Genomic DNA, 15,375 nt, shown 5'->3' on the forward strand with positions numbered 1-15,375 from the left:
TTCAATTATGGTTGTTCTCTGCCTCCTAATCCCATTTTCCTGCCTTCTCCCTTGACACCCATTCTAATCAGGAATTTGTCTATCTCTGCCTTAAATATCCACTGACTTGGCCTCCGCAGCCCTCTGTGGCAATGAGTTCCACAGATTAATTACCCTCTGACTAAAGAAGTTCCTCTTCAACTCTTTAAAAGAGCACTCTTTAATTCTGAGGCTATGACCTCTGGTCCTAGACTCTCCCACCAGTGGAACTGGGCCAGGACACTAACATTTTCATTTCACTGCACATCTCGTATGTATATGTGATGAATAAACTTGACGAAATTGAGTAAAGGCTTCTGGGCTGCTAGTCCATTTGGTCAATTTAAATGTGCCTTCTGCAGAAATGGGACAAGCTGCAGAATGGTGCCAGTTTGTCTAGAGCCTAGATAAGAGTTGCAGGAAGAGAATGGAACATCTGCAGATCCTGACAATAAGGTGCAAATTGCATAGAATGGATTGAATGAATGTAAACCAGACATACACATTTAAATAATGTTGCAAAGCTTTACTTTGCTAGATGTTGATTGGATTAAGTATTGAGCCTTGTCTGGGTTTCTTGAATATCAAGGCACATGTTGCGATGTTTGATTCCTTTCAGAAGCTCCATTTGAATACAATGTATTGGTTACTGTATTAATGTCTTTCATATATTGTGTTAATCGATATCTGTTATTGGACTGTAAAGAGACCACCTCCATGTGGTTCGGCCCCTCAAGGTTCAGGGAGGTATAAAAGGCCGCTCCCACAAGGTCCTGTGTCGATCTTCTGGGAGATCGCTTGGGACTGCGTGACCTTCTGGAGCGTCTCTGCTTGAACAAGGCTAAAGAGGGCTTGGCCAGGCAGATACAAGGATCGATCCCACGGTGGTTAGGTATAGTAGTGGGAACTGTAATTGTGTTTTGTCAAAATAAAGATTAGTTGCGCAGGTGCTTGACTCAGTGATTTTTGACTGAAACTAGACTGGGGGGAAGCTGAGACCGAGCTATTTACAGAAAGATCCTTTCCACATCCAAGCTATCTATGCCTTTCATTATTCTGTAAGTTTCAATGAGGTTTCCCCCTCAACCTTCTAAACGCCAATGAGTAGAGGCCCAATGCTGTCAAAGCGCTCATCATATGCTAAGCCATTCATTCCTGGAATAATTCTTGTAAACCTCCTTCAGACCCTCTCCAGAGCCAGCACATCCTTCCTGATATAGGGCCCTCTGGGCACCACTGAAGAAATTCTGAGAATTAATCTGTACCTTTAGATGAAGAGTGAAACTTGATCGGGTGAACTGTTTAAGCGGATTTAAAGAGATATCTTTGGTAATTTAATGATTGTTCTATGCTTTAATTTGTACAGGCAGAACTCGGTGGAATTCTTTCCCGTGTTCCTGGTTGTGTTATGGATTTCTGGATTGTTTTTCAATCAAGGTGAGCTGTAACCATTTAAAGGTGATAAGAGTTTCTTCATCACTCAGACTTGTCCATGGCCAGATTGGTTGCATAACCTATTCAACTACTTTTTTTTTTTTTGCAGCATGGGGACTAAGATGAGCATTTGCTTCTTTTTAGAAGATGAATTTCCAATAATCACTTATTTCCTTATTATTTGGCCAGAAAAACAGCTGGAAAAACTCAGCAGGTCAAACTGCATTGGTTAACGTTTCAGGTCATAAACCCTTCATCAGAACTGAAATGTTAACTGTTTTTGTTTCCGCAGATGCTGCCTGACCAGATGAATTCTTCTAACGCTCTCTGTTTTTTATTCCAGTTTTCTAATATCTGCATCTTTTTGATTCGCACAGAATGACTTGGTGCTTTAATGCACAGCCCATTGTGACACTGAGACTGGTCGGGAAGGTAAACAGTCACTGCAGCGGTGGGATTATACACATTGAAGTGGGTGCCAGTGGGATTATACACATTGAGTGGGTGTCAGTGGGAGCAAACACAAAGAACATAGCTAAATGGCTAGTCAAGGTATGGTTAGCCTTTCATATCCATGAGCTTTTATCCTATAATGATGTTGATGCATTCAAACAGAGATGGAGCTTCACCAACAGATTCTTCATTGCATCAACTAACAAGTATCCTGGCAAAACAGTTATCCGTCATATTGCATGATAAACTACAGTTCTTAAGACTACAAGGCCCTTGTTAAATAGCCCTGAAGCAGAGTTAACCTTCCGATTAAAGATTGTTTCAGTATGCAGCACAAACATTGTCTGCATCTTGCAGTTTGGCAAAGAAAATGATGCACGCTGGTTAAAGTCTCAGGCCATACGAAGGTGAAGGCATGCAAACTTCTTGAGCGATGTTGCATGAATATTTTAGTTTGCTATTCTACATTGTAGAATTCTATCATGTAGTACGTATAAAGGTTGTGTTACATGATAGAATTTCCCCAGCCATCTAAAGCATTCATATAGCTTACATGAGATCAGCCTTTGGTTGATTTGACTGTAGTCAAGCAGCCCGTCCACATTTCCTGACCTGGCTCATACATGAAGGATAGGCTCTCTACATGTCCAGCAGGGAGGGTCAAATCATTTGACGATTTGCTGCAATAACATTTGTATGTACAGCAAATGTACAAAACTGTCTTTTAGCCAGTGGGAGCAAATATTGTCTGGGTGTAAAAGCTCACAAATCAACACACTACTAATAATAGGGGTGGGGAGGGGGTCTTTCATACTTAAAGAACTGAGGCTAATGCAATGCAGCTATTACTGAGTCCTGGCAGAAATGAATTAACATCTTTAACATAGGATGCCCAGCAATGTTGTCATTCTGCAGTGTCATTTATTTAGTGTCAGGCATGGCATCTCTTTTCTGTCATCTCCCCCCAAGATGACAGCGACACTTGGAATATAATCAAAGAGAGGGAGAAAATACTGCAAACGGAGTCGTCAATCTCGGGCAGAATGCCTTGTCAACTTTTTTCACCAGCTTCATTACGAACAGAGATTGATGATTAATCTTTAAAAATTGTTGGCCACTACACATTTGGGAGGAAATAAATGAGAATGGGCTGAAATGATAATCTTAGAAGTATGATCTATTAATGGGGTGCTGCAGCACAGTGGTGAAGTTACTGGATAATTGATTCACCATCATCATGAGTTCAAATCCCATCATGGCCAGTGGGAACTGGAATGCAAGCAATTAAATAACAGGCTTGCATCAGTAATGCTGATCATGAAAAGTTTAACTATATTGCGGTTTAAAACTCATCTGGTTTATTAATGTACTTCAGGGCAACAAACAAAACAATCCATTTCTACTCCCCTGGTTTAACAATGTGATTGACTCTTACCTGGTCTTTGAATGGCAAATTACCAGGTTCAGTTGGAGATGGACAATGTTTACTGGCATTGGCAGCAACTTCCATGTCCCACAGAATTGTCAAATGATCTCTAGTCACAGAAGAAGTGCCAGATAACTAGAAACATGAATGTGGAACTTTTATTCAGGAAGATTGGCACGGTGGCATAGTGGAAGAGTTGCTGCCTTACAGCCAGAGACGTGTGTTTGATCCTGACTAAGGGTGCTGTACATTCTCCCCATGACCGTGTGGGTGTTCACAAGTTATAGGAGTAGATTTAGCCCATTCGGCCCATCGAGTCTACTCCGCCATCCAATCATGGCTGATCTCTGCCTCCTAATCCTAATTTCCTGCCTTCTCCTCATAACCCTTGACACCCGTTCTAATCAAGAGTTTGTCTACCTCTGCCTTGGAAAGAAATCCACTGACTTGGCCTCACAGCCCACTGTGGCAATGAGTTCCACAGATTAACTATCCTCTGACTAAAGAAGATCCCTTTCACCTTTTTAAAAGAGCGCCCTTTAATTCTGAGGCTATGACCTTCCCCGGGTGCTCTGGTTTCCTCCCACATTACAAAGACATATAGGTTTGTAGGTTAATTGATTTCAGTAAAAATTGTAAATTGTCCCTAGTGTAGGGTAGAGTTGGTGTATACGGGGATTACTGGTGGGCATGAACTCTGTGGCCCACCCGAAGGACCTGTTTCTGTGCTGTAACTCCAAAACTAATAAACTAAAGGGCAGCAGGGATAAACAGAGTAATGACCTGCTGTTGAATCTAACATCAGTGGTAAGGAAATAATTGGAAACTATTTTGAGAGACAGGATTAATCAATACTGGGAAAGGCAGGAATTTAGCAAGGACCGTTGCATTGTCTTTGTCAAGGGGAGATTCTCTCTAATTTGATTTTTTGTTTGTGACTTAGTACTTTGATAAATGTTGTGCAGTTTTGAAATCTGCACATGCTTCGGTAAGACCTTTGAAGAGGTCCTGCATATAAGTCTGGTCCAAAAAGTTCATAGGATCTAGGCCATAGGGCAAAATGGATAATACATTGTCTTGTTGTTGGTTGGGGTTAGTGTTTGTGATTGGACACCTGTGATAAGTGGTGTCTAGTGGGGTATAGCATGGGACCCTGCAACTGTTAACATATAGGTTAATAATCTGGATGTGAATAGACCAAGTAGAGGAAGCTGGTTTGAGGATGGAATCATAATTTGTGGTGATGATTGTGTGGAGGGTGATCTCACCACAGATAAATAGGTAATATTGGCCGAAAAATGGCAGATAAAATGTAATCCCTGAAAAATATGATATGATCTATTTTGAGAGGACTAATAAGGCTAGGATAAACACAATGAATGGTAGGATTCTAGGACATATTGAAAAGAACTTAGTGTCCTTATCACAGGGACCCTGAAGGGAGCAGGCATAAGGATTATATGAAGACATGCGAGATAGTTGTCTTTGTTAGCATCTTCTTCTTATCGAGTCCACACACAAGATTAAAAGTTGTTCAGCCAGAGCTGAAACACACGTCTCGGCATCTGCATACAATGGTGTCTGTCTTGTCGCTTCTTGTGCGTGGTGGTGGAAAGATTGGTGGAAACAGGGCACGACATGAAGGCTCTCTCCTTGACCCCGTCTTTGTTAGCTGTGACATGAATATAAGAGCAAGGAAGTTATGGCACCGCCATAAAAACATTAGTTAATCCACAACTGGAGTACTGTATAAAACATACAGTGCTGGAGTAACTCAGTGGGTTCAGGTAGCCTCTGTTGAGGTCGTCCATAAGTGACCCTTCTTCAGACAGAAGGGTCCAAACCCAAAATGTTGCCTATCTCTGTCTTCTAGAGATGCTGCCTGACTCTCTGAGTTACTCCAGCATTTTGTACTCCATCAAGATTGTAGCATCTACAGGACTGATAAGATAGATACAAAATGCTGGAGCAACTCAGTGGGTCTGGCAGCATCTCCGGTGAAAAGGAATAGGTGATGTCTCGCGACGAGACCCTTCTTCAGATTGAGAGGGGTCTCAATCTGAATGATCACCTATTGTCTGACCTGCTGTTGCACCAGCATGTTGTGTCTATCTTCAGTGTAAACCAGCATCTGCAGTTCCTTGCTACACAAGACTAAAATGGTGCTCCCCCCACACCACTCCTACTAACACCCAGGCCTTCTCTCTGGTTTTTGAAAGATCTTGAATTAAGGGCTTTGGGGGAACTGGTACAAAAGAGTGTTTGAGCCATGAGCATATTAACTGGTAGCACACTTGAGGTGCCTATTCCTGCTTTTAATGTATTTTCTCTGCCTCTGTCTTTGTAAACTTGACTTGACTGTTTAACTCTCTCTCTCTCCATCTCTCTCTCTCTCTCTCTTTCTCCCCCTCACTTTCTCTTGCATACACACCCTCTCTCACTCCCTCTCTCGCTCCCTCCGCATCTGGCTCCCTCCCTCTCTCTCACTCCCTCCCCATTCCTCCCACCGCCTGCATATTATAATGCAACTTTCATTCAATGAAACAATATCCCTAACGTTAATACAAAAAATTCAATCTCTACTCATGGGTGATGGACGTCTGAAAAATGTATGGGTTTCAAATTGTGCTGAGCAAAATTAATGACGAAAGTGTTAATGTATCTGGGTAATATATTGATACCTTTGTTTAAATGAGGATCTTACACAAATGAGGAATTTTTCTTCTTTCAAAAAGACAAGAAATTTCATAACACACATTAGAATATTCATTAGTATAATCACATGGCAGAACTTTAGCCTAAGGATCTACTAATGCAAATATAATGGATTATCTGGGAAGGTCTAATTCTGAGAAATGTTTTTATAAATGTACAAAATCTTCATTAGAAGTTAAGTAATGTGAAAAACAAAAATGGTAAATGTATTTGATTATATTTTTGCATTAAAACAATGGATTTCCTGTTTTATCAGCCAGCTCAACATTACAAAATGTATGTACAACTGCAACTTGCATAGCACTCAAAGCGACACGTAATACGTCATGTGTGTTTATTAAACAACATTTAACAAAGCTAGATGTGATGATCAAAGGAGTAGGTTTTGAGGATCATCTTTAGTAAGAGAGGATAAGGATCGGCCGTGTGAAATCTGAAGGCATGGTTGGTAGTGATGAAGAGATTACATTCTGAGGGTAATGGGAAAGTTCGAATGGCAGGTTGTTGAGTTTAGATCCAGCACAGAAACAGGCCTTTTGGCCAACCCCGCCCACATCGACCAATGATCCCTGAACACCATGAATTTTTTGTGTCCTACACGCCAGGAACAATTTACAATTTTTACCGAAGCCAATTCACCTACAAATCTGTACGTCTTTGGAATGTGGGAGGAAACTGGAGAAAACCCATGTGGTCACAGGGAGAACGTACAAACTCAACTAGGTGGCAAATAATGGCTCGGTGATATTACAGAGGTGACATTTTCCGCTCATCTTGGGGAAAAACAAACAATTTCAGGCAGTTGCTACAAGAAGAATAACATTTAATTTTGGATATAATTAATAATTTAATTACAGGATGGCTTCAATCTTTCAATACTTAGTTGTGGAAAATTCCTGCTTATTTGAGTAATAATTCATCAACAAGATGGTTTTATACTCGAGAAATGTTGGAGAAAGCCTCACTAAGCAAGATGTCATTTTGATATGAAATGTTACATGTCATTGGCAGGTGTTATAAAAGTGCATCCATCTCTCGTGTTTTCAGCTCCCACCTCATTCTAACCTTTTCAACCCTCCTCTCCCAATGGTCTGGGCATGCTGACGTAGTTCCACTGTGTTTTGGACATTCAAAGAACCAATCTAAGTGGTTATGTTTCATGCTTGAGCCAACACAAAGTGTGGGCAGCTAGACTCACCAGTGGAACATATTTGCCGGTCTTGATTGGCACATGGATTACACAGCATGAATCGGCATGAGACAGCTCAGTGGCACAGTTGGTAGAGCTGCTGCCTCATGGCATCAGAGACCCGGCTTTTATCTTGACCTTGGGGGCCATTGGCGTGGAATGTGCACATTAAACATGTGACTGCATGGTCTCCTCTGGGTGCCTCGCTTTCCTCCCACATCCCAAAGACATGCAGGGTTTTAGGTCAATTGGCCTCAGTAAAACTGCCCCTTAGTATGAAGGGGGTGTGAATTTGGGATAACGTAGCTCTAGTGTGTTCGATGGTCAGCATGAAAATGATGGGCCGAAGGGCCTGTTTCCATGCTGCACTCTTCAATTGATCAATCTCTTGAACCTGGTGCCTTCACAGAATATACAACACAGACAGGACAACACTTTGTGGAGTATTTACCAATCAGGCCGTCATAGAATTTTGTAGTCAGTACAGCTCAATATCAAGCCGTCACTAATTCAAATTTTTGTAAATTTGCTTTTTAAAAACTTTTTTCTTGGCTCAGACAATTGAATGTTAATTCAGCTCTTGTACAAAACCTGTTGGAAACTTTATAGGTTATGTAAGCACATCTAATATGGCAAGCTGACATCCTCTCATTAATAATGTGCTCTCCCTTGCGACCTAGCTAGGAGACACCACATCTTGCCCAATTAATTTATTTGGATGCCGAAATTCATCTTCAAGAGGTGAATGCTTGAATCTGAGATTTGTCACGTCTTGATTGAATTCATCACCACTCAGTTAGTAGTAGTGGAAAGGAGATGAGAGAACAAATAAACTGTTAACGTTTGCTCTGAATACAGCTTTGGTATTAAAGTCAAACGCATCACATGGTGGACTTTTGCACAAGCTACTGTGCAGCTTTGACTGCTGATGTCTCTAATGTAGGTTTGTTTTGTGACTGCACGACAGTTTGGCTGATGAACGGGAGGAAGTGCTATTCAAGGCCAGATTGTGACAGCTAGTTGATCAGCAGGACACATGGTACAAAACTGAGAAGAATAAATAGACTTCAGTAAATTAAAATCTATCATTAGATTGCCAGTTATAACATTCACATTGGGGCTTTAAAATAAATGCCAAACACATTTGTAAATCTAGCTACAAAGGAAAGACTACAAAGGAAATTCAATTTAATTTATTGCAGGAATTGAATGCCATAATAAAATATTAGTCATAGGGATGTTTCTGTTTGGCTAAAAATTACATTTTTAATTGGGGTAACGTAAAATGAGTTTGAAGTGGGCTTGTAAAAGTAAACGTTTCTACAGAATAGAGGGGAAGGGGAAAGTCCTGGCCATGCAATGTGAGATGCTGCCATATACCTGTGGTCAATCCTCCTTCACTTACACCATCTCCCGGTTGCCAAACATTTTAACTTCCCATTCCCACACTGACCTTTCCGTCCTGGGCCTCCTCCGTTGTCTGAGTGAGGCCACATACAAGTTGGAGGAACAGCACCTCATGTTTCGCTTGGGCAGCTTACAACCCAGCAGTATGAACGTTGATTTCTCTCAATTCAAGTAACTCCTGCAATCCCTCTCTCCCCCTGTTCGCATCCCTGTATCCCTTCGTTATCACCTCATCCCCAGCCAACAATGGGTCACTATGGGCTACACCCTTCCTTGGCCATCAGTTGCCATCCCTGTTTTAATTTGGCCTTTTCCTACCTCCCCCCACATCTACATTCAGTCTGAAGAAGAGTTCCGAGCCGAAATGTCACCCATCCTTTTTTTCCAGAAATGCTGCCTGACCCACTAAGTTATTCCAGCACTTTGCCTATCTGCCATATACTCTGATACATAACTCAACCTCGCTCAGTAATCCCGTTAGTACACTTCAGTAGTTTTTTGCACTTCTTCAGATTGCACTAGAATCTTTGCATCATTCTGCTGTTTTGCACTTGTTGTTGTACTTATTGTATCTATCATCATATTTACTTTGAATTTAACGAGAATAGGAATTTCATTGCACCCTTGTGTATATGACAATAAACTAATCTGAATCTCTCTCTTTCTCTTCAGTGTTCATCTGACACAAATTCACATGTTCTAAGGGAATCAGTGAGATGGAGATAAGCCCGGAATTTAATGCACAGCCAAGCAGGCTGGGTTGGTCTGTACTTTAGACATTTAGAGATTCAGCATGGAAACATGGCCTTCGGCACACCAAGTCCACGCTGACCACTGATCACACATTCACATCAGTTCTATGTTATCCCACTTTCTCATTTGCTCCTGACACATTGGTGAAAATTTACAAAGGCTAATTATCCTGTAAACCCGCACGTCTATGGGATGTGGGAGAAAACTGGAGCATTGGACAAAACCCAGGCGGTCTCAGGGAGAACGTACAGCCTCCACACCCGAGGTCAGGATTGAAGCTGGGTCTCCAGTGCTGTGAGGCAGCAGATCTACCAGTTGTGCTACTGTACTACTCTGTCTTCAAGTTATTATCAGCTTGGAAGGACTATAAGCAGAATGGACATAGAATCATTTAACAGGCTATCTTGTTTCAGAGACAGGATCTTGTCTAGACCTTCAGATATTAAGGCGAGTCTGGTCGACCATGAACAGCTTGTGTTGACAAAGCATTTTCACTAAATTATTACAAAGACATTCCGTAGGACAATAACATTTCATTTTTAACCATTTTGTTGCCAGGTGACATAACTAAAACTATTGTACTCCATAATCTTCATGTATTCTTACTAAATCTTCCTTGACTAGAAGGGGGAATTCTTTCTTTAAACGTTGCCGCTCTTGTAACATAATGCATGCTGAAGCCCCATGTAACTGTAGCCCAACCGAGGAGGGGAAATTGTCTTCCTTTGGTTGGGTTACAGTTATGTGGGGCTTTGGCATGCATACTGTTACAAGAGGGGCAACGTTTAAAGAATATGTGTGGGGCAGGTTTTTATACAGAGTGGTGGGTGCCTGGAATGTGTTTCCGGGAGTGGTGTTAGAGGCAGATACAATCATAGCATTTAAAAGGATTTTTGATTGGCACAAAGATGTGGATCACATGCTAGCAGAGGAAATTAGTTTAACTTTGCATCATGTTCACCACAGACATTGTGGGACAAAAGTCTTGTTCCGGTGCTATATTGTTCTACATTCTATGAGTCACCTGCATAAGTTGCCATTCTATATGTAAAAGATTAGTTTAGTTTAGTTTATTATTGCCACATGTACAGAGGTACAACAGAACACTTTTAGTTGTGTGCCATCCAGTCAGTGAGAAGACTGTACGTGATTCAATCAAGCCGTCCACAGTGTATAGATACAGGATAAGATGTATAACGTTTAGTGCAAGATGAAGGTCTCCAATGAGGATGATGGGTGGTCAGGACCGCACTGGAGCTGGTGAGAGGTTGGTTTAGATTAGGCTGTTTGACTTGGTCAGGTAGAGTCTGGTATTTGTCATATTCATACACAGCAAGACAATGAAGTGAAGAAAGTCATTACCTTGTGTTCATCCGTTGCTGTATATTGATAAAACTAAGCAAACATTGGCCCCGAGTGAAGTTTCTCCACAACAGTGTCCCATATCACGTCAAGAGACATTAAAACTAGTCACATCCCAATTACTCATATAAAGAGACAATAATTGTAACATGATATCAAAAGTCATCTACCTTCAAGATTATTAAATATTTCTCAAAAATGCAAAGTATAAATTTTGTTCATGTATTCCAACAACGCATCTTTCATAATTGATCATTTATGTTGACTTTAAATGGATGACTTTCTTTGTAAAATAAAATGAATATGTTTTGTCTTTGCATTCAGAAATTGCCTCAGTCGTTGGTCTTGCCTATCTATTTAGTCGGCTGATGTACTTTAATGGGTATGCAGAATCAACAAAGAGAAGGTATGAACTTAAATTCATGCTAGACTTCTCACACCCTCTCAAAGGTCTCCCCATATTGTACACCAACTATCCAATTGAGAAGGCGGGCATATTGTATTAGTCTTATTTAGTCATGAGATGGGGGAATTGCTGGCAAAACCTACATTCAGTTCTCTTTTTATTTGTCTTTTTTTTTCACTTTTAATTTAATTTTAATTTCAAGTTTTCGTGTACCTTGTGTGTTACGACTGTTGGCAGATCAATTTCCCTCCGGGGATGAATGAAGTTCTATTGCATCGTATCATCTGAAAATGCTCTTGGGAAAGTATTGTGAGGCATCTTTTTGATCTGATACAGACTGTGGATAAAATACTCTCACAGTGCTCGTAGGTGGAAAACCCTGGGACTTTAAGACAGTGATCATGAAGGATCAAGAAGTGATATGTTTCCAATTCTAGATAGATAGGGTGTGACATGGGAATTTGGAGGTGGCAGTGAATACATCTCCCTACTGGCTGGATTTTTCTCGGTAGAAACGCACATGGATCTGATAGCTGCTGTTGAGAAAATGTTGGCAAGCAATTGCAATGTATTTTGTCAATGGCACTGAAGCCAATGTGAGCTGGAAGGAATGAATGTTTAAGGTGATTGGTGAGGTGCCAATCAAGCAGATTGCTTTGTCTGGTTTTGAATTACTTGATTAAACTTGCCCAAGCAAGCAGAGAATATCCCATCACACTCCTGACCATTGATCACTATTATAATGTGAGAAATAAAGCACCCATTTGCTATGAAATTAATAACCAGATTATTTATTTTTTAGTTAGTTTGTCGATAAGATGCTAGGACAATTCGGTAGGTTCTTTGCATCCAATTCAGTGGCTGGTTGGGTTTAGACAGTGTGGAAACAGGACCTACTTCCCACCGAGTCTGCGCCGACCAACAATCTCCCTGTATGTTAGTACTATCCTACACACTTGGGACAATTTACAATTTACAGAAGCTTACGGCTTTGGAGTGTGGGAGGAAAGCCGAGCACCCAGAGAAAACGCACGTGGTCATGAACGAACTCTACAGCTGTGTCACTGTGGTCCTGTAGTTCTTGGCATTTCACCTGATAGATGGCACTTCCTAGACTGCAGTACTTGTACTGTGTTGCCCTGGAGTGTCAGTCTAGTTTATGACTTCAGGGCTCTGGTAGGGTCCAAAGTGCCATAACTTTCTCACTGAAAGGTGAGATTATTCCCTTTAACCAAGGCTGACATTTGACATTAATGTGCTCCTTTCTGGCACAATATCACTTACTTTGTGTGGCTGGAGACTATCTGCCGACTTTTCTAATCTGATATTCTCACCGAATGTCCATAGAATAAATGTTGCAACAGTTATCAGTAAAGTTAAGGGAAACCTTGTTGTCTTTTGCTCGTTGTTTGCATTGTAGCAGTGGGGAAGTTTAGGTTGTATTCAGCTAAATGGCCTAAACAACAGTAAATGTGTAGAGACTGAAGAAGGGTCTCGACGTCACCCATTCCTTCTATCCAGAGATACTGCCTGTCCCGTTAAGTTACTCCAGCATTTTGTGTCTATCTTCGGTGTAAACCAGCATCTGCAGTTCCTTCCTACACAGTAAATGGGACACTTGTACACCGAGCCAATGTGAGATGGTAATAGGAAAACATGGATTCTGAAAAGATAAAGTATATTTAAAATTAAATTGGAATGAGACAATTGTGTTATTTCCTTCTCATTTCTATTTCTATTTTCAGGCTCCCTGGATTCAGGATTGGTGTAGCGATGTTACTGATATTAACAAGTCTGAGCATTGGGGGGATCACAAACTCCATGTGTGACAACTATTTTGATTTTAACCTTGGTAAAAAGATCAGAAAAATGTTTTTGTAATGTGTGTGTAGTTGCACATGTCATACATTCAATGCGTCAAGCATTGCAACATTTTGTGAATATCTGTAATTTGCATATATGACTTCAAAATGCAAAATAAAACATTTAAACTGGCCTCAGGTATTCAGTCAATTATTGAATATCATCTCTTTGTTTTGTCTACTTCTTGTGGCACATTACACCAATGCTACCTAGCCTTGTTTCACTTGTGAATGTTGTTATTTGCATTTGGGTGGTTGGGGTAACGTAATTTAGCATCAATTTAACTTCACTACATGAAAAGAATTCGTCCCCATGTCATCTCTCTGTTATTGTCGATATACCAAGTACAAAAGATTTTCCCTGTACCTCAGTAGTACACGTGCAAACAAACTAAACTCAACTTAAACTTACCCCAAAAAAACACATATTTCAGATCAATACTTTTTGCCTTTGCTATGATTTTTAGACAATATATTTTTCTCTTTGTCACACATTGGACCAGGTGCTGATTGGAGTCTCTGCCATCTTCAGTGCTGCCCATTGTTCTGTCATAGATCACGTCTCTCGTGAGATTATTGTGTGGAAGGAGGGCGCTGCTGTGACCTGATGATTTTCCTCCTAATCTTTTATTCCAAGAGGAGTTGCGACAAAGTCGATTTTGATTTCCTCACTGAATACCAACTGGTCTGTTTCTGCCCGCCACCAGCTGCCTGGTACTTGTTTTCTTGTGATGATAAGTTAAGGCCAGCATTAATCAGCCATGATCATATTAAACAACGAGGCAGGCTTGAAGCTCCTATTGTCTTGTGCTGTGTTCTTGAATTCTTCTGTCTCAGAGCTATTCCAAGCCAGGCACTCACTAGACCATTGCTTACTCTACCCTCTGCAAGTACCCAGCTGGATACGTCCTTCTAAGACACCATATTCTAGTCGCTACCGGGTACTTACCATACGATACGCTAGAACTTTATTTATCCCAGGAGGGAAATTGAAATTAATTTCTGTCCCAAATGGAATGCTAATCTCTTGGTTCCATCAACAAAAAGAAAACTTGGATAAGAGGAGGGCAAGAAAACTAACTTGCATTTTACAGCAGCTTATCACATCCTCGGAATGTCCCTAAGTGCTTCAGATGAATGAATTTATTTCTGAAGCACTCCCATTGCTGTTGCACACAAGTTTTGCTCAGAGCAATATTGCATAGACAATAGAAATATGTGGTTTGTTTTGTTATTCCCCCTAGGATTTAATGGAGGAAAGAATGTTGGTCTGGACAATGCTTCTTTCCTCGATGAATGGTGCCTTGGGATTATTTACATCAACTCGAACAGGCAAACAAATGCTTAATTTAACATCTCGCCTCTAATATTGTTGCATTTTTATCTGTCGTGTTGAAGTGTCTGGCTGTATTCTGTGCTCAAACCTTCCATTACTTGCTCAGATTCTGGAATGTAGCTTAAATACATATTTGCCTCCATCTGAAATTTGTATAAATTTGTTCATAAAGTTTAGACAGAACACATTTTATTTTACATTAAAGTATAAAAGCAGGGGAAAAATGGAGATGGCGGAAATATGAAATACAATCAGAATACCCCATGTCAGATGAGCAGGGGATTCTAGGAGTACAAGTACATAGTCCCTTGAAAGTGGCATCACAGGTAGATTGGTTAGTGAAGAAGGCTTTTGGCAAGTTGGCCTTCTTCAGTAAGGGTTTTGAGTACAGATGTATATAATGCAACATTATAGAACATTGGGTTTGAAGTATTGCGTGCAGTTCTGGTCTCCCCATTACAGGAAGGCTTTGGAAAGGGTGCAGAGATGGTTTACCAGAATGTTGCCTGAATTAGGGGGCATTGGCTACAAGAAGAGGTTGGACAGACTTGGATTGTTTTCTCTTAGTGTCAGATTCAGGAATGGAGCTTAAGTACATACAGTATTTACATCTCTGGAACGCCAGAGGCTGCAGGGAGACCTGATTGAAGTATGTAAAATTATGAGATGCATTATTTGGGTAGACAATCAGAACCTTGTTCTCAGGATGGAAAAATCAAATACCAGAGGGCAAGCCTTTAAGGTGAGAGGAGCAAAGTTTAAAGAGGTTCTGCAGTGCAACTTTTTAACACAGAAGGTGATGAGTGCCTGGAACACGCAGCCGGGGTGGGTGGTGGTTGATACAGATACGATAGTGGCATTTAAGAGACTTTTGGATAAATATATGTATATGCAGATATGGATTAATACAGGTAGATAAGAGTAGTGACGTTACAAAACCTACCTTCAGCGGCTGCAGTTCTGCCAATGGCCGTGTGCGTGACTTTGCCGCATTTGAGGGGGGGGGGGGGCGGG

At 40.9% G+C, this 15,375-nt stretch overlaps 1 protein-coding gene across 3 annotated transcripts in view; it reads left to right on the forward strand.

The window, feature by feature from the left end:
- mgst2 (microsomal glutathione S-transferase 2) overlaps positions 1–13,159 on the forward strand; it is a 41,063-nt gene extending 27,904 nt beyond the window's left edge. For 2 of the 3 annotated variants that reach the window (XM_033048609.1, XM_033048675.1), the window contains 3 exons: positions 1,385–1,455; positions 11,082–11,163; positions 12,909–13,159. In XM_033048609.1, coding sequence (XP_032904500.1) covers positions 1,385–1,455; positions 11,082–11,163; positions 12,909–13,044 — 289 coding nt within the window. In that variant the 3' untranslated portion in view covers positions 13,045–13,159. The remainder of the gene's footprint in view (positions 1–1,384; positions 1,456–11,081; positions 11,164–12,908) is intronic. The other variant, XM_033048757.1, reaches the window with a different exon arrangement.
- The last annotated feature ends 2,216 nt before the right edge of the window (positions 13,160–15,375 follow it).

The sequence above is a fragment of the Amblyraja radiata genome, chromosome 1, assembly GCF_010909765.2.
Source record: "Amblyraja radiata isolate CabotCenter1 chromosome 1, sAmbRad1.1.pri, whole genome shotgun sequence".
NCBI classification, from domain to species: Eukaryota; Metazoa; Chordata; class Chondrichthyes; order Rajiformes; family Rajidae; genus Amblyraja; species Amblyraja radiata.